The sequence below is a fragment of the Plodia interpunctella genome, chromosome 2, assembly GCF_027563975.2.
Source record: "Plodia interpunctella isolate USDA-ARS_2022_Savannah chromosome 2, ilPloInte3.2, whole genome shotgun sequence".
NCBI classification, from domain to species: domain Eukaryota; kingdom Metazoa; phylum Arthropoda; class Insecta; order Lepidoptera; family Pyralidae; genus Plodia; species Plodia interpunctella.
The window spans coordinates 10,003,340-10,025,000 of record NC_071295.1 but is presented as its reverse complement, the minus strand read 5'-3'; the positions used below and the strand labels follow the sequence as shown (position 1 = coordinate 10,025,000).

The 21,661-nt window shown below is 34.3% G+C and overlaps 1 protein-coding gene across 2 annotated transcripts in view; it reads right to left on the bottom strand.

Moving 5' to 3' along the window:
• Positions 1-21,661, bottom strand: part of bun (bunched) — a 117,518-nt gene that overhangs the window by 50,183 nt on the left and 45,674 nt on the right. The window contains exon 2 of one of the 2 annotated variants that reach the window (XM_053758686.1): positions 13,806-13,934. The exons of the other annotated variant lie outside the window; for it this stretch is intronic. Coding sequence (XP_053614661.1) covers positions 13,806-13,934 — 129 coding nt within the window. The remainder of the gene's footprint in view (positions 1-13,805; positions 13,935-21,661) is intronic. 2 annotated transcript variants of the gene reach the window in all.

Below are 21,661 nucleotides of genomic sequence, written 5' to 3'. Positions count from 1 at the left end.
ACCAACATGACTTGTTCTTTATCCACATTTTTACATGATTTTGTCACAATATCCCAAAAAAAGAGGTACTTAATTCTAGTACCAAATTAATATTTTGCAACCAGAATCCCGTACGAATATTCAGAAACTATTTTTTATATATAATTAGTATCCTTTCCCTGTAACGAACATATTTCAAGCGAAATCTGAATCACCATATCGTAAGATCCTCGACGTTATTTTTACGTAAAAATTGTGGCGCAAGTCTCATGTTATCGGCATCGGCAAATGTACACAAGATGGTAAATATCAGAACCGGTTCTGAGTAGGCGCACGAACGCCGCCGACTACTGGAGGTTATCTGGATCGAACGATCCCGAACATTTTATCGATTTGAAAGGCATAGCATAGTCGATCGGTGCCGCGGTGTCTCACGGGTGATAGGTCTGTACATATTTTCCAGATATAATTAAATCTATCATACTAATATTATAAATGCGAAAGTTTATGACTATTTTTGTTGTTTGTTAATATTTCTCGCAAAATCACATGCATTGTATGAAACTGTATAAAAATCTTGTATAAATAGTACACAGTTAGCAAGCACATCTTAATTATGAATTTACTTAATTATTTAACTGGTTAGTTGTTTGTTACCACACAATGTAATAATGGTTGTTTTTCCAAAATTCTTTGTGTTTGAAGAGACCTACAGTTTAACCTCAAAATTACTTTGTCTACAATTGTTGTTATGTAATTCTATGGTACATGATGTCATATCTTCTATTCAATGTTGATTTTTTAGGACAGTTTTTACGTCACCATTCAAAAAATTTAACAAAATAAAAGCCATGTGTTATTCTACTAAGAACTGTCAATCTCTATCTAATACCATCAGGAATCCGGAATCAAACTCGTATTTAGGTTACTTAAAATCAGTTAAATTTGTCTAAGTTTAACTGATTTTAAGTAACCTAAAAATCTGAAAATGTTTTGACAGCCGCAAATTTCCATGCCTTTAATACAAGTATAAGCAATTTAACTTTGCAGAACATAAATTTTCAATCAGGTTTCGGCAACAATGCAAATTTTTTGAGCAACAAACTCTTCCGATTATATTTAAAACTCTTTTTGCATTTAGTAAATATTAATCTGTACGTTTTAGTCATCACACCTACAGTTTCTTGGCGTGCGACTGCTAATTTACTTTTTCTGATGTTAGAATCATTATCACCTCATTATACACCATTGGCATCTTTATCATGGAATTTTTGATCTTTTTTCTAAACCTTAATATGGCAGTAAGTAATTCAGTTTTGGATTATAAAAAAATTATAACATGCCAAAACATCTTACTGGGTTCAGGTGGCTTTGGCGCAGTGCCCATACACATGGCGTAAACAATCTATTTCAGATCTGAAACTGAAATCATATTCTAGGATGCCACTTCCCTCTATACTGGTTCGTTGCGGTTTAATTACGGGCATAATGTATGAGGGTTTATTAAAATAATTTATTGAAGCAACAAGTTTGTTCTTAGCATTATTATTCAGGAGATCACCTGAGCAATTAATTTTAATACATGAGTAATAATGAGGCAACGTCATGTCATGTCATGACATAATAAATAAACATGACAAAAGCGCGATAGGACAGAACCATTAAAGTCAAAAAGCAACTATTTTCTTGAAGTCGTATGAGCATCGTCAATGCCAATATTTGCTTTGGCTTGTGAGTAATCCTTTCGACATTAAGTAACCGAGGTGGATGACCGGTTTTGTTTGTTCGGGACAGGTCTTAATCATTTGGACGACGTCAAGGCGACACAAAGTGTGGACGAATTGACGTCTAACAGGCAGGCCACGTATGTAGCGCGTGGGGCCTGTCGTTTCAGAGGATACAAAATACATGTCAGTACGCATTTCTAAAAAAAGAATGCACAGTTTTGGCTTCAGTTATATTTCTCTTCTATTTTGATAAATTAATAATTCAAGATCAGTTTAACTATTACTAAATAAAATTTTAAATGATTAATCTAATCATGTACAGAAAATATTAAAATATATATATATATATGTTTTTACAATATGACACCTTAAAAAAATGTTGGCTTTTCTAGCACATTGTCCTGAAGATGACCTGACTGTTGCTACTAATAGTAAGAGTTTTGATAGATTGCTCATACTCCCTGTGACGTACCTTCGTCTCGAGTAAGTTGTCACCTGTTTAGAAGACATTGCCTTACCTGAAACAGAAATAAACAACTCTTAAAATTGTCTCACGTTTATTTTAAAATTAGATGACACGGATTGAAGAGTGCTGCTGTATTGTCATCAAGATAGCTTTGCGAAGATGTTTTAACGGATTGAACTAAATAACTTGGAGCTGATGAATATCTTATCTTTAAGCAAATAACTTTGTCATGCATGCAACGACCGAAAATATTCGTAATATAAATAACCTAACTGAACTAAAATCTTTATAGCTAATCCAAAACAGCCTATAAAATAAATAAAAATGAAAGACACTTCACTAAACGTACAATCAAATCACCCATCTCCTAAGCCTACAAAAGCAAACAAATGACAGCTAAATACACAACAGATGAAAACAAAGTACAAAAAGTTATTAATATTAATCGAACAGAAAAATTTCCATCGATCGCACAAGGTTGTTATAATCTTAAATATCGTAAACAAGCTGGGACGCTGCTGGGTCGAACACGTGGTGTATCAAAATACCTACGTTTCTGAATCATGAAGAATCGCCCATTCGCTAGACGGGAATTTTGAAGGTACCTAACTGTTCGTAAATAACCAAGTATTTATATGATGACATTCACATTTGCCCACTTTTCATCTGGTCTCATTTCAAGGCGAAATTTCGATGTTGGATTTTTTATTTTTAAAAATCTAATATTATTATTTCCATTTGCTCTACAGCAATCAAAATAGAAAGTTATGCCAGAAATAACGGTAAATCTATCAGAAACGCTAAAGCGTCTTTATTAGACAAAGTCAGAAAAGATCTGTGGTCTAAAATTTAATCTAAAATATGGTAAAAATAACAAAAAAAAATACAAACAAAAATATAACTAGGGTTATCCCTAGTTATATTTTTGTTTGTATTTTTTTTTGTTATTTGAATTATTTCAAATGATTTTTTTATATTCAAGGGGACATTATATTCAGTAAACAGACTGAAGTGGCAAAAAATACAGCAAAAAATATACGTATATTTTCATTGTGCGAACATTAATGTATTTTCTGCTGAGTTTTTGTGAGTTTATATTAACAACAGCTGTTGCCCACGCAAACCAGTTTTTTGGTCTTGAGTCTTGTCATCGAATTGTAAATATTATTTAATTATGTCTTGCCTTGTCTTCTGCATTAGACGGTTCTCGGCTTACGCTAATTTTATTATTATTATCGGTAGTTACTTTATTATTATCATGTAAAATTATTACGTATGTTTTATGAATTTTAAAGTAATTTAGTATATATTTTTTCTGTTTTTTTATCGCAGCCAGACAAGGAGAATAATTTATATTTACATAGCGAGATATCATTACGATCCTTATTAATTAGACAAGCAGTTCATTTCAGAGCATGCTGATATTTTCATTTCATTTTCTTCCTTTTTTTATGTGTCTTTTATATAAAAAACCTCCTCCAATGCGCCACATCAAGTCAATGTGCCCAGGATGCTGGCACTATTTCCCCGCCCCATACCCGCTCTCGAATCTCTAGTTGTCTCGACGTGTTAAGATTTTCGTCGAAAATTTCTTCGCTTCACGATCCCAGGGCAGGGATACCCATTATTTAATTAGTTATTATATATCATAATATTTTAATAACTGGCCCATGAGAACATCAAATAAAAATATTTGTCATAGATAACCTTAATTTATGTTACCAGTTCCGATAACATCGTGAGATAACATTTCAATCCTTATCCGCCACATAATAACATTGAACAGTAAGATTTACATTATATTACTTTGCTTTGCTTATACAACAATATTCAAGCAGACTCCACCGTGCATTACAAATCGCACTTATTTTTCCGCGAATGACATAGGGTTGCCGCAATAACACAAATTAAATAAAAACTTCGTCGTACTGCATTAATCACTCAAGATCTTCTATTGTTTCTCGGTGCTCCTGAACCAACGTAACGAAATTTTAGGTTAGAGTTTGAGGTGGCAATATTTATAAGCCTTTAGTTTCACCTGTCTCGTCTGCCTGTAGTCAAATCTTACAATCTAAATTTCGCCTGCTTCCATCGGCCCTATATAGTTTTAATTATTATTCACTTTACTATGACAATGAATTATTGTGTGATAAGCATGACCAGATGATACAGCTAATATGAGCTGAGCAAGACATGATTCGTTTGTCCAAGCATTGAATTCCAAATTGGTTGAATGTTTGTTCGTGTGATTGTAATTGCTCAATAAAGCATGAGCAAAACAGCATGCTCAAAACAGCATGCGCTGTGGACACGTTTATTATAATGCTACACAGTGCTGATTATCGCGCGAAATTTCCGATTTTTCCAATTGTCAATAAACTTAAAACAAGAATGAAGAAGATGCTGATATTGATACCTTAACAATGAAAATCAGAACTTCTCATAGTTTTGCCAGCCCTGCCATTTGCAACATGGCAACATGGTCATTAAAGTACCTAGCGGGTTATACAACCGCGCACGCGCGATTAGAAATGCACAAATCACGTTAGGTCGCATGCGACACTCATGCCATCCATAGTCATCTAGTGCATGTTGCATCGGTGTCATTGGTTCTTTCAACAATTGATGATGGAGATGGTGAATTAGTTTCTATATAGAGATTGAATTAGATCGTACGTATTAAGAAGTGCAAATATGTACTGCTTCCCTTTTAGAAATGGAATGAAAGTTGCAAATTTTTTGCTCAAATTCTAGTTTTTCTTTTTGCGCTTCATATCTTTTGTAGTAAATAAATAAATAAATATATTAGGACAAATTACACAGATTGAGCTAGCCCCAAAGTAAGTTCTAGACTTGTGTTATGGGATACTAACTCAACGATACCATATTTTATGACATATACATATATAGATAAACATCCAAGACCCGAGCCAATCAGAAAAAGATAATTTTCCATCATGACCGGACCGGGGATCGAACCTTGGACCTCTCGGTTCGGAGGCAAGCACTTTACCACTGCGCCACCGAGGTCGTCTACACCGAGGTGTACTAGTTAATTATTAGATTTAGGACAAGTGGAGAGTGCACTTATAGGGAAATTATTTAAGAAATTTTCCCCTTTCAAAGGTAAAACATATAGTGAAGGTGAAAGATCAATTACTTGTGACGCGTTGAACATTAATATACAAACGGACAAAAAACATTTTTTCAAAATTTGATGACCGATTAATGAATCTAGATCTTATTCAAGCTAACATTTAAGCATTAACTTCTATGCTCGTGGTCAATCACTGATTTGAATTGGAATATTTCTAAATCAACCATATTAGAAACAGTCCAGCAACTTCATACGCCCCTTTGCGATTCTATCCTTAATATTAGTATAACTGTACCACCCTTACCATTGTACAGTGAGTACCGTTGCTGAAGCCCGTCAATCAGCTCGAGGCCTTGACAGATAGTAACGGTAAGAGGCAAGATTCAATGTGCCAGATATATCTTATTAGCGGCAATATCTGTGGTGTGATGTCATGAAAGTAGGTAACTCTATAACCCATAGACGGATGCAAGCTGTCCGCGAATTTCCCGTTATATAATTTCGCAAAAACATTGCTTATGCATTTAAAATTTATGTTGTTTACTAGGTTTTATTTCATTATGCTCACAGGTTACTAATTTTGTATATTCTAACCGATATATCTGAAGATATTTTTGAAATACGTAATCGGATTCTGTATGATAATCACATTTGCCATGTGTGCGTCTGCCATTCTGGTCTCTTACGAGTATAATACGCTTCTAAGCTTGAGTGGTCCTCATAAAATTAATTAAAAGTAAACACTCCCATATTAACTACCGCTATTTCCAGACACCCACTTTGCGGTTCATTAAAACTGCTGTCAATCTCAATCGAGTCCATACTGATTTGCTCTTCGTACTTTTCCAGCACGTGTCTCCACTCCTGCGCACCATTATATGGTAAATGTAAGTGATGTGTTGGATGACAATGTTGGAGTCGTACTTTGTACATCTGATGATTACATCTCGAGTGAACAGATGTTGGGTGCAATAAAGAAAATTAAAATGTCATTAAAAATCATGATGATAAAGACTTGCATTTTGGCACGACCTCATTTATCATTTACTTACGTGTACACAAACGTCGTAAATATATTATTGTAAAATACCTTCAAATTTATCTAAAAAGATAAATATTCTAATCATGCAGTCAATAATATACTCAAGCTCATTATCATGAGCATAAAATAATGTTTAATTATTATATATAAAATTCAAACAATAAATTAAGACAAACAAAGTAATCAGAAGGGTACTCGATCGAGGACCTCCTACATTATCACGTATTGATAATAACAATAACACAACTGTCGTGAGCGACAAATTACAATCGCATATAATTTTGTTTGAATAATGATCGCAGACTGTTGGGTTAACTTATCGCCTCTAAGGTCCTTTTGATTGAACATTTACTCTTTTAGTCAAGATAACAAAATGCGAAAATTTAGAATTGTACATCAAACGCAAGATTTCGTTATTAAACTTTTCAAATGAAAGAAATGTACATATTTCTTCGCGCCAACCTAAAAACCCAGTCTCCAAACGCAAAAACAAACTATAAAAATATTTATGTAACTTTCAGCAGAGATTTCGCTCACGTTACTAGGACACGTTTATTTTATCATACGTAAAAACGTCACTGACACAATAAAACAAATGTGACCTAAACATAAATTCAAACAGGCGTATATAAAACTACGCACGAGGTTTGTTGAATTGGTTAGTGGAATTGTCCCTCTCTGGCATGTTGTCCGACAATGCGAATACTTGGCAAATGGCACCCGAATCATTGGCACGAGTGACAAAGTCGCGCCCCCATTTACTGTACAACAAGTCCCAAATGATAACTGCATTGACTTATTGTATAATAATGTATTGCAATATGGTTTATCAGCTGATACAGAAGGAATACGATGACAAAGGAATGGTGTTTTATGACATGAGCAAGTAAACTCTGATGGGATTATCTCACGGCTGACAATTGTCTTTTTCTTTCTCTTATCTGATCGTTTTTCCGATTTTTGCCACAGCCATTACTCTTTTAACACCAGGAAGTTTAAATTGTCAGTTGTGTTTTTTATCTTTTCTCTACAACCTTTGGACATAGACTTTGAAAAGACTTTGGACGCCAAGAGAACAGTGTACGTACATAAAGCTACTACTACTTACATTTTTATTTCTTAGTCATAATGAAACATCGGAGAGACTACAAATTTCCATAGTATATTTTGATATTACATCTGTTTCTGTCAATAAATGTCGACCTTGTTAAAAGGAAATTTTTAAGCAAAGATATAGCTGCCAAAAGAAATCCAAGAACATTTTATGTCTTAAATTATTAAAGATTTATATCAAGATTTGAGAATTTGTCAATTGGAAAAGTGGGAATGTGAAAATAACTTAATTAATTCGCATAAGTATAATTTTGAATATAACGCTTAATATTGTGCATTGGTAATATAAAGGTATTGCATAAATATAATTTCTGGTTGCATACAATTACTTTACCGTAATACAATTCAGTGAGCGTTAATTTAACACCGACCTCTCTACAAGGTTGGCTCGGGAGAGTCGAAAATGTCGCGTATTCTATATAGGTCAAGTTTGTATAAATGCGAATTAATTCCGGATATATTGACTCACACATTGTGAAGTGACTAGCCGCGTAATATAAACTGTTAATTTGCAAACAGATATATAGTCTGAATAGTTTACGTCAGATGTACTCAGTCAGTATATAATTTACAGCTTTAGTAGGAACATTATCATAGTTTTTTTCTTCTTTTAATTTGTAACAAAACAAATGACGGGAATTTAAATTATTGGTCAATAAATAAAGCTTGCATAATGTGCAATTAAAGAAAGGGATAAGAAAATCATGATTACATTCCTGAACGTATGACAGCTGTTGATCCAAACTTTACGCTATTTTTAATTATAATGAGTCACCCAATGATTTGAATGCACCACATGATTAAAAATATATCAAGTTAAATGTCAAACTGGCTGACATTGAAGAAAATGTGACTAGATACATTGAACTCATGAAAAACACATCAGATAATAAAGTGGTCACGCGCACGGTTTCCAAGCGTGTATGACTTAACATCGAATGTTTAGAAAGGCTTTGTGAATCCAGAACCACAGTATGCTAATCTGTTAGTAAATTAGTTGTATAATGCTTTATACACGTGGGCGGTTCTTGTCGGCTCCAACAAACATGATGTAGTCATCGCTAAATTTAAATAAGTAGGAACACTACTTTTCAAAACCCATTTGAAATAGGTAGTTAGCATTGTGCATTCAAAAGAAAATGGTATTCAAGAGTGGGCTGAAATTTCTAATAAAATTGTTCGATTTCATGATTAATCATTAATAAATCATAAAATAAATCATTTTGTACAAATAGTAAAGACGAAAAATAAACGTATTTCATGAAGTAAAAAGCAGTAGACGATTAAAACAAATACAATTGAATATTTGTCGTAGATATTCTCACATTTTCACTATGTAATCTCAACAAGTTTTATTTAATGTTATACCATTAAATGAATTTCATTTGCAACACTTCACCTCGCAGAATTTGATGGCTGAGGTTTCACCAGAGACGTCCAATTCGAAACTTAACGATATTAGATTTCTCTATTCCAATTTCAAATTGAAAGGTTTTACTGCTTGTAAAGCTCAAAACATAGGTCATCACTGCAAATATATAGCCACAAATTACAAGTATACACTCTCTTGAAACAGTTGAGCTAATCGAAGCCTCCAGAATAGTGATTCTCATTGAAATATGAGTTTTAATAGCTACGGAAAGAGGTGCATAATTGTTTGTATATATTTGTAAATGACGTAAGCCTGAGTCCTTGTACGGTTGGGTGCTTGGACGCATCCCGTGGTTGAGGTTACAACCACTCGGGATAAGTTTCAATGTCATGCGGTGACGTGTGTGCGTTGTTACTAAGGGCAAGGATAAAGCGATTAGAGAGACGACATACGATACACTTGCGTGCGTAAATGACACTTTTACAGTTCCAAAGTGCGCTGAGAATGAATCACTTACGCAATTAGTCTACAGTATCAGAGAAGTGTGGGTAAAAATTAGGAATAGCGTTGTTAAAGAAAACTGTCAGGCTTAAGATTATAACTGGGATTAGGTAATTTTGAGCTTGACCTGACTACGGGGTGAAGCTTTATTTTATGGCCGATTCTTTCTTTATGATTTTAAGGCGAAAAATGTTTGAAAAGGGTTTTTTTCGTCATTTTAATTCAACTGCGCAATTCTCCCAGCTGGTCGCTTTATAATAACCAACCCCGATATTGGGATAAAGATAATTTTTAATTTATAAAAACATCTACCTTACAAACAGATGCAAATGTGTCGGTCCAATCTATTGTGTCTCTATTCTACGCGATCGACGGGTTAAAAAAATTGATTGTATAAAAGTAACTGGAAATAGCTACGATAAAAGAACAAGTGTGCCTGATCTTCAAAGAAGTCAAGTTCAACCATACCAAGTCACGCATAATATTTTGTAAGACGTATCAGAAAAACTTTTGGACTTGACCAATAATACCCTAAATAATTTTTTGTGCATCTCTCACGTACGATTTTCGAAGTTGGATTGATTTCACCGTAATGACGGAGTACGAGTGATGAGAAAAAATTTAAGTCATTGAAGCACATCGCAACTAGGTTTATAGCCCACACGAATTGTAGACTAGTCATAAAATTACGATTTTATTTCTATAGGTATATACATTGACATAACATAGGTAAATATCACTGCGAAGTATATTTTTCTTACATTTTCATCAACGTTTGGATATGTTTGTGGCGTAACTCAAATTCATTAAAATTATGAAAATGACACCAATAAATATCTATTTCTTTTAGTTTTGTAATTGTAGTTCTTTTATTCCCCCATTTATATTACCCATCCACCCAGCACTATTGAAATGTTTTTTTTTTGTTTCTGTCTTATTGACCACGTTTTACATTAATACTTCGTTTTTTTTTTGCTTTCTAAATTTTTTGAATATTTGGCCCTATTTTGATTGGGAAATTTCCCTACATCAGCTTTTCCATCAGAAACGTGAAGGTACCTACCTACCTATAATTATATTTTAGGAACTGAATTCTTACATTTTCTGTACCTTGCTTAAACAGCAAAGATATAAGAAAGAGGCACAATCTGCATACTACATAACTTTTTCATAGGTAGTAAGAATGCGATTAGGAACGTCGGCGGTTGTACAAATGATGAATTGCGAATCATGAGGTCGCAATATTGAGTGCCGAGCTTTCGCCGGGCGTCGAACCCAGCCGTGGTTGGTTGCTGAGCAGAGTATAACGGATCACGGCAAAGAAAGAACCTCTTTACAAACTCCAACTCAACAAAATTATTAGAACAATTAAACCCAACACACAACGATGTACCCAATTGAAAGTATTTAGTACCATTATAAAAAACAAAATATTGGCTATTTTAAAGTAATAGATTTGAGTGAAATACTGTCTTGAGTTAGACTTTCAGTTGGTATGGTCTAGATACATATCCATGGTGTATCTAGACTTACCTGAATATAATGACGAGCTATCGATTCAAATGCACTGAAATTTGCTCTTTCTTTGTGGACTGTGGAATGGACAATAGAAGAAGACTACAAATCTCTGCGTTCTGTGAAACTGTGGTCTGATTTCATAGAAAGCTTATTTACGGTCACGGAAGGGAAATAAAGCTTCAGAGTAACGACTACCTGTAATATACAAAAATAGGTACTCTATGCATTTAGAGTTAGAATGTCGTCCAACATGTACAACAACTACAATATAAAACTAAAATTCTGAATAAATACTAACAGTCCTTAGTAACACCCTCTATGTAAGCAAGCAGCATATGTGAATGAATTTTTAATTACCTCGCAACATGCGATTCCACCTTTATCATAGATTTTTATTGTTAGCTACGCACTGCTTAACGTCAACCCCGACCCCAACCCCGAGGGGCGCAAGTGGAGCTCCATGGCTACAGCGAGATTCAATGTATTCTTAATTCGTTCATGCATCAATCATTACGGTTTATCTATTTATATTAGCTTTTCACCAGCAAATGCAATACGCTATTGAAAATATAGACTGCCTTTAAACATTTATGACAATTTTCAAGTACCTAATTATTCTCGTGTTCAAGTCAAACTGAAAGTACCACCTTTTAAAAATCGTTTTAAAACTACGCTGGTCATCATTGAAAATTGTTTAATTATTGTTGATTTTATACTAACGAGTATCGAGCATTTAATTTGGTACCGTCATTAAAGCGAAGTTCAATCGTCTTTGTTTTGGAACAAACAACGTAATCGTCATGACAACCTAAAATTACTACAAGGTGTATTAATTATTTCACGAAAGTCACTTAAAAGTCTCACAACAGTTCGCAGATAAGGTAGACAGGCGATTGGTATCATTGATTAAGTTCGTCTTTATGTAGACTCCGTGAAGGTATTTTGGCAGAGATCGAGTCGTGAGATAGTAGGCGTCTGACCTTTGATAGTGTTTCAATAATTTCGAATCTATTGTATTATCATTATTTTCTTGAGAACTTGATTCGGTTGTTTTTAGTAATTATTTTTATTTATTGTTATGACAATTTCGACTTCAAATTACAACACATCAAAAAGTTGCTTCTGTAGGTACAGACAGATATATATTATAGATTGATAATAGTATCAATGAATACCTCATGGAAAATAAAGTTTTTTTATTTCGTAACCAAATTCTCGAATTCTTTTTTATGTGATTGTAAGGAATGGAAAAATATTAATTAATGCTGTACAACTAGCTAGTACCATACAATCTCCCTCGGTTATTAATTTAGCTGTAATACCTCAAAAACCTTGCTCGACGGAATTGTAATAAAATCTTATTTACAATGAATGATTGACTAAAATCTATAATCACAAGACAGACAGAACAGGTACCTAATCCAATATTAATGCCTGGTTTTCGTTTATCATGCAATCATTATATCATTAGTATTGAATTGGTGATAATACTAAGTAATGACCACAACGTGTCCTTGCTATGACATCTAAACGTAAGTCAACAACCTAAACAGCAAAAAATACAAGAACTCCCTCCCTATTGAAAGCAACGCGGCCTATTCTCGGCGCATGACGTAAGCCTCTGATTCGAACAAAATATAAGGCTGACCACGCACTGGATGTTGTGTGTATATTGGATATTTGTGATGTTGCATCAAAATACGAGATTTAAATTGTAATTTCGAATCATGTAATGTATTATCCTGTGTGCAAGTTCGCATTTTTATTTCAAACTTTATATATCAAATTTAACAATCATAAGGTTCCTATTCCATTATCGTGTGTCTTGGTCTATTGATTGAATTCACCTCTGTCTTCTAAGCTTCGTCAATGTGTCAATGATTGATTATGCTTAAGTCTCAAATATTTGTGATTAAACGAAATAAGTATGGTGTTTTCTTATGAATGTTGCTTTCTTATTAGCACTTACCGATTGTTCAATCAATTTTTGTTTCGGCATCGCTGTGTCACTTCGGCATTCGCTGTGTATTGTGTATTAAAATTCACAACTATCTCATAAATGTTTCGTTAAATCTATTTCGTGTAAGCCGAACATCAAAATAAAGTTTTATTTAAACTTCCTGGAATAAATTACTTAAATCACATGGAAAACCGCATCAAATCTTCTTTGCGGTTTAGAATGAGGCGGAAAACAGAGAAAGCAAGTTTAAGCGAGAGATTGTTCACTATGTATGCACCTTATTTATTCAGTAAGTTTTAGTATGTACATTTAAATCGATGATGCCATCGTATTGTAATAACAAAATATGGGCACGTATAATACGGATGGTCCAGAAATAAATTGACATCATAATTTATACCTCGGATAGTAATAAATCGATGAGTACAAATATTGAATTGCATTTCATTTTGATATTTTTGAATATTGTTAGATATGTCTATGATTGTTTACATTCCTTTCGGAAAATTTTAACGAAATTAAAATTTACTATATTTGATTTCACAGCGAACATTGTGTTTCAATATTTACATTTACAGCCGGCTTTATCTACACAGCCATTTGAACGTGATAATCAGCTTCATGACAAAATTACATGAGACGGACATTATAATTAATAGCTATCATAAACATCAAGTAAAAAATCGTTTCAAAACACATGTTGGTGCATTAATGGCATTGAAAATGATAATTTGAAATGCACATAAAACATATATAGCAATTACAATAAAATTAGTTTGAAGATTGTCACTGAAAGGAAACGAAAAAAAAAACATGCATACATAAACGATCACATAGAAATAAAAACACCAGACCCACAAACAAAACAAAATACCATCAACCAAATAACCAACACCATCAAAGACGGGAAATACTAGCATTGTTTTCAATGATGGTACAGAAAACATTCGAAGTATTTCAGGTCTGGCTTGGAGAAACAAAACAGCCATAGCCACAGAAGCCAAACGGTCCGAGCGTAGAGCTTGTCTACCTGGTGTGTTGCCTGTCGGAGGGCGGAGGGGATGCCGCACGAGACGATGTTGCCGTCTGCTCTCTGGTGTCAGCTGACGAAGGGCTGCCCGCGCCGCTGCTGCCGAGCGCCAACGCCAACCCGTTGATGCTGCCGACACATCACCACGTCACCACAGCCCTAGCCTCGAGCAATGACATGAATGGCATAGCTGCTCCAATCAACATACAAGCGATTGAACAAAACTAACTAATGATTTCTATGGTTAAACATTGGAGCAGATACACCTTATGCTTAAAAACAAAACTCTAAAATCAATATTTACTCATCAAGGGATTGTTACTTATTGAGTAATCTAATCTTTTGCACGTTACATCGATGATATCCCGCCAAGTGTAAAGGATATTAGGCTGATTACATAGGAGTCCATTTATATATTAACAGCCGCGCGAAGCAGAGCATTCTCAGCGGGGTGAAGATACATAAGCAGTAATATTCAGTTAGTGGCAAGGGTAAATATTTCGCAAGCAAGCATTCTGTGTTTAAGTATGTCATGATAAAAAAAAATATATTCATTATAAGGTATTTGGACACCACGCATGATACTTTTGTATCATGCGTGGTGTCATATATAGTGTCGTACATATGTAAGTGAATGGTCATATGGTCATCGGATTGTCTAGCTAGTAAATAAAATAAATCAGTGGACATGATAACGTCAGAGTACATCGACAATGATGACAATAGAGATGCCGATCACGCCATTGAGGAAGATGAAACGACAAGAGGAAGCCAAGGGGATCACGTAGACCGTGGGCGAGAACAGGCAATTAGCCGGGCTGGGCACGTCGACGAACCAGAAATATGTCACGGAACGCATCTAGCTGAGTATGAATGAGCTATCACGTCAATAGGACGTCGACAGGCAGCCCAGCCAACTTGTCGCCGCCGCAATCGTGTTTATAAATCAATTGCTTAGAAACATTTTTCAACAATAACCGATTTGTTCGTTTAGATGTTTCAGTCATTGTTAGGTGATAATTATACTCTTAGTTTAAATGGAATACTTTTAAAGATTAGCAGTCACATATAGACAAAGCAAAGCACGGTAATAATAATAATTAGTGTCGAGAACATTCTGTTGTCTAATTACTTCGAGTTGGCAACAAAACACATCACGTCAATGAGAATTTTGGTAGACAGAGAGTCGCGGTAGAAATGAAATTACAATGTTGGGCAAAATGAAAACTCATTTCTCAAGGAAATTACAGTATGTAGTGTAATATAGATATTGATGGATGGATTCTGAGTAAATAGCTTTCAATAAAAAGTTATTACGTGCAATTGCTTTAAATATAAAGGCAGTAACGAGTATATAGCATGATAGCCAAAGTAATTAACGTTAACGTCAATAATTCTTGGTTCGAGTTGCCAAATCAATATAAACTAAATTCACAGAAATGGATGGAAAAGTAAAAAGAAAGCGTGACATAACTTATTCGTGTGTGAAATCTCATTTGAGCATGTACGAGTACATACAAAAATTCTCGAATTTCAGAAGGTTTTATCAAATTTGTAAAACACAGAAATTATCATCTGACCTTTAGTCAGAAACATAAATATATTTCCGAGTCCGGATATGAAGAACTCGGTAATAAAATTATGCCACATACATTTCCTTGTGCGATATTGTATCCGTTTATATATTTTTGTTAACCATTGCAAGAGCAAGCCTTAGTCGGAAGTTAAAACTTGGTGAGGACGACGAACGTCGAACTAAACAAGTGTCATATGATGATTGATTTTTAATTTTTATCATTGTCTATGAACTTAAGAATAACAATGGCGAAATTCTGCGAAAACAATAATAATGGAAATGTTCATATCATGCAGGAAATGTTCCAGCAATGCAACCTCACCCTGACGATCGACAATGCGATGGCGTGAGTGCATACGATCGTACGACCTCGACAATCGCATGCGATTGACGCGGGCATGGCTTTTCGAAATAATTGCCACGCGGCCCTTTCAAGGAATGTTTGCAGTTTAGCAGCTTTGTTTTGAAATACCTTGACATTTATTATTTCATAATAAGTGATTATACTATTGCTGATGACCAAAGCAAAGGTGCCAAACTTAAATGACTTTAGCTGGGTCAATTGAATACACCATAACCACAACCTATGGACCTTTGAAGCCGCCACATAGCTTCTCCAGTGGCTACACAAAGATGGTAAGACTGTGGACGTGGTGGAGTGACGATTTTAGTTTCTAACGACCAGTGGTCGGAAGTTGTCGGAGAGAGCTGTTAAGAAGTAGTTGAATGATGCGACCTTTGCCCAGCCAAGTATATGTCTCTGACTTTAGAAATAAATTAATATAAATGTTTGAAAGTACCAGGGAGCTTAAAGGACTATTGCATCATGGGAATGTAGTTGCATTGGTGCATTTCACTAGCAGCAAGGTCAGAAGCGAAGGTTGAATGTATTAGATATTATCAACAACTAATAATTGCCATTGTTATTAATGTTAGACCAAGAAGTAATTAATATAGTCTAAATAAATAAATAGATCGTAGGTGTCTTGTTCAATATTGGATCTTAAGTGCAATAAAATGTTTTAATTACTTAAAAATAGAAGGAATAAACTACCCCTGACCAAACTATAATTTAGCAAGATTTTAATTTTAGAAACTGAATTCTGCATTATCCTCACCTTACTGTCGCACATCATAAAAACAAAATTTACTACATGCTACTTGAATAATAACATTAGCACTATTAATGAAGTACTAATGTACAGTTTATGAGGAGATTGCGTGTCTGCTGTGCAGATTTAATCATCAACGAAATAACTTATGTAATTCAATGTTAAGATATATTTAAATTTTATGAATATTTTATCGAATATTTGTTGATTGTAGTTAATTATATTTGAATTTTATGAACGTTTATCAAATAGGATGTCATTTGTAGTTAATTATTTTAATGATTGTTATCTTAATCATGAAATGGAGATTCATTTGGCAATAAATAAACATATGTTTTAACAACAATATTTAAATAACAAACCAATAAACTATAAATAGGTCGTAACCTAACCCCAGTTATACGACTAGACCCATAGGTGCCAAATTTACTTTAGCCACGTTTAACTGGCAGCTACCCAAATTGGGCGATACATCAACGGATCATGGTCTTGAAGTCCATTCTCGTTCAGAGCATCGTGAAATTGATTAAATTTGATTGATTTCACAGGTTCCACGGCGTAATTGGCATCAGTGTAATCAACAAGTTGTTCGATTAATAACTTAGACATAAACATATTGTACTAATTTAATACAGCAAATTTGTAATAGAGTGATCTTAAAAAAAATGTTAATGTTTTAAAAAGGAGTACAAAGAAAGGCAATTATAATATGTTTTCGCAAGCAATATTAATTCTTAAAAATTATTCTACATTTTTAAGAAATTATATTGCTGTCCAACAGTTATCTTTCAACTTTTGTGAAATCAACATTCTAGAAACAATACCCAGCAATTTTATATGAAGGAATAGTTGACTGCGCTTAATCAGGGGGTAGTGTAGCTGTTACTAGTAACAAAGATCAGAAACGTGACATAGCATAACAAAGGCCTGCATTGCCGACAACGAACGGCGAGATAACCTTCGACAAGCGTCAAATGATCCGATTGTGTAATCGTCCTGTGGCTGAGCCAACAATGGCCCTTCAGAGCTGTAGTAGTAAATCATACAAGCGGTCGTTTGCGGCGCGTGCGCGTGCGATATTGCTGATAACAATGTCGACAGACGACACAGGGCTCAGACTAATCCCCGATCCAACAAAAAACAACTTTATAATAATGGTAACAAAGCCTCTTTGAAAATACCACGGTCTTTCAGTGCATTAGACTGAGTACACTGATAAATAGTAATTGTCTATTTCGGAATCACGTTCTGAGACATTAAAATGGAGTACTGTATAAAATTGAGCTCTGTTCGTGACTAGACAGACGTAAATGATGCGGCAGTTACAGCCATACAACTAATATAAAACACAAAGTAATCACTTGTAATAAACGAGCAAGTTGCTATTAATTAAAATAATGTAAACATGGTACTAATCGCTTCCAACTAGCTTTAACGACATGTTTTGAATTAATATTGACCCGATGCGATAGCGTGATATATATACAAAAACATTTCTATCGCATAAAATTGTTTGGAAGAGTTACGTACTACTCTTACGTAACCTACACATTCCGGATATCGATGATGGCCACTGCCATCGATCAATACTAGTATGACCAGTGTCTCCTTTAACACAGGGCAAGGGTGTACGAGTATATAATATTTGAAACATTTCATAAAAATAAAAAAACATTTTCCTCTTTTAAGCGTTAGATACCGCTATATTATCTACGGTATACTCAGAATGAGTTATTATTTACAAAGTTAATTCAAGTTTTCGAAGAATTCGATGTTTCTTTCACAGCTATTGTTTCAAGACAATTAAAAAAAAAGTTTCACAAATAGATACCAATTGGCTGTTCGATTGGGTGTAAAGGTATTTAAATAATCAAACACGATAATTAAATGACACTTTAATATATTACATTTTTTTCGGTTTCATTAAAGTAGAATATAAATGCTTTTTGACTCCACTGTCATAAAAGCTCCATATAAAATTTTGTTTTTGCCATTAGAAATATGATTTAAATAGTTGATTCTACAACTCGTCAAATCTTAAGCCAATTGTAGATAAACTATAATAATTCTCTCTCACTTGTTGATTTATATAGACACGTTTTTACTCAAAGACTACATTTCGTTACTGTCGAAACTATAATTAATTATCTTAATTAACAGCCTCATTGTTTCACAGTTCTAATAAATTTTAATGAGTATATCCTCAACAAAACATACGATTAACCTTCACCTGTGACAGCATCCGGACATCACGCAGATCTGCAAAGTTATTCGTATCTGGATTGTTTATTTCGCTCGGCTCCAGTCAGACGCCGGACCCACCTTGACCGTTGTTCTTGGTGCAATCAACCAAACAAGCCTGGCCTTCCAACCCCTCCGCAGTATAAGCGAAAAGCGAGAATATACAGACAACACCGGGAGAACATCAACGATCAACATAGATTGGTAGCTATGCGAAAATACAAATTTCATTTGGATATACATATAAAAACTATTTTGGGCGAAACTACCGGTTTTCCAGTTTAGTTTGAATAATAAAGTAATAGATATACTACGAAAAGATCTGTGAAACCAGACTAGGGTGGCTATTAAGCTATTATTTGTCAAAGATTTTATTTTCATTTGAATTTTGTATACTATACATAGGTCTCAGGAATTTGGACTGTCAAATATCAAGCAAGAGCAGAGCGATGATAAGCTGGTGGTAGTTTGACGTGGCTCATATGACGAATGCGATATAAAAATGAAAGATGATATAACACGAATAGATCAAATTGCAAAAAGGAAGGTGAATGTTCAAAGAAGGTCAAGTTGGCACGAAGACTGTCTGAGGTCTAGACATATTGTTGTACAGAGGCAAAAACACAGATAACCTCTGACAGACTTATTGTAATCAGAAAAGTATGCAGACTGCAACTTAAGCTTCAATTTTATGAATATTTCTCATTTGTAGCCAACATCGATATAGTTTTATCAATAGTCAAATAGGAACTAGTAACTGATTAAGTACACAGCATCAGAATAAGCATTATGTTGACTATAAATAGACAAGACAGAAATGTGGTTACTCATAAACAAACCCTCTCAGCTGGAGATAAATTACGTTTGTAAGTAATTTGTTACCATAGTAAAACCGCGTAAGATGTCGTGTTTATACTGGTGTTTTCTAGAAAGCCACTGACAGGATACGTTATGGACGTTATAAAATATACGATGCGGTATCGTCACTTACGGGTGTTGGTGAGAGCCAAGACCTTGGGAGTGTTTGTCATGCTTTGAGGCATTTATATGCCGTCGTTTGCCACATAACATTGTTCAGATGCTATAGTTCCCTGTAGGCGGACAAAACGTATATTTACTCTGAATAAAAGAGATGACAAAGCAGTTCAAGAAAAAAGAAATGTTTAAATAAAAACGGTGTAAGCACATTTTATTTAAAAAGATGAAGGCATACAAATTCAAATATGTGTTACACTTGTAAAAATCCAACAGACGATTGCCGAATGTGTTCTAACAAACCGTATTGTCATTCAGATGTAGATACCTCATAAGACAAAACATGGATAACCTAACAGATACTAAACTTTACAGGCATTTCGCGCGTTAGCATAGTGATAGTGAGTGATATACGATACAAGGATGATGAGGATGGCGCCAGTTGCGAACAAATTTTACAACGCAATAATCACGCGGGGAAATATTATCATAAGATAGTTTTGATGCAATTGTAACATTGAGCTTTACACGCTTTTTACTCGTATTTATCATGGGAACATTAAAGTTTATTAATGGGAAATGCTGCAGAGCTAATCTGGATAAAACTTAACAAAATAGGCATTATCAGCTCTTAACATTTTTGCTTTCAACTTTGAGATAGTTATATACATACAGTACTTGGATATTTTTCTTATCTGTTAATTTTCATTTCAAAAAAAATGTATAACTTAATTAGATAATTAAATGAAATAAAACGCTATCTCTTGACAACTAAACATTGTAAACAATCTAACACGCTTTAGGCATGTGATCAAACCACCCACAGAGTCCCAAATTAACTTATGGTGGAAGCCGACGACCAATTATAGAACAACAATACAAAAAAAAAATGTAGTGTCGTTTGTAATTGGAAGGGAAATTTACGCGGGCGAAGCGGCAGACAAAAGCTAGTAATAATCATATATTTTAAGACTAGGATATCGACAGATAATATATCTTTACTTTTATTTTCCTTTCATCTAACTTATGTACTTTATTTTTCAGATATACTTTCGACAGATAATGCCGAATCCACGGCGTCGTATCGGTCCTCACAAATTTAGCCGAGTCGACACACAGTATATATAAGACGACGGTTGTAACTACAAATTAATTGGACGCATTCATCGACAGAGCTAAATCTACTGCTAACTAACTTACTTTACAAAAGTCTTTTCCCCTGGATGTTGATGGACAAACATTGTTTGATATCAGAGCTTCTATTCTTTTTTTACGTCGCGTAAATAAAATTGTGACGTTGACATATCAGCAAAACACAAAAGTAAACAAGTAACTTAGCTACGCAAATAAATAAAAATTGGATCAAGTGATCACACGGTAACTGAACACTAATTGCATTGGGAACTTGATACCTGAAGAGTCCAAGGTCGGTTGTTGAACTCTCAAAGGGTGGTTATGGGAACTTAAGGCACACTTACACACACTCTTAGGTAACTGACAATTTACTGGAAAAATTTTTGTCTTGTTTAAAACAGCTAAATGCGGAATACTTTTAATAAGTAGGAAACATTTTCAGAGTTTTGGATGGTCTAATCGTATTTAATTTAAGAATTTATGTGGTAATAAAAACATCGGTAAAAAAAATTACACTGTCGTTACAATGGTGAATAGTGATATTAAAAGATAACACTATAACAGGTTGAAAAGTGTATGAGCACTGGCTCTCATCTGCACGTTTGCCCGGTTGTTTTCTTAGCTGTTGAGCGTCGGAGCCCTGGCACGTGAACTCTGGCATTATGTTATAAATCTGAAGCTTATACCTAATATATATACAAAATGTGTAAAAAATTGGTATAACCTGCAAATGAACCTAATTCCTTATTAAATTACCAACACCTTGGTAGATCTAAAAATGAGCATCAATAGTATCATATGTAAGATTTATAAGATCA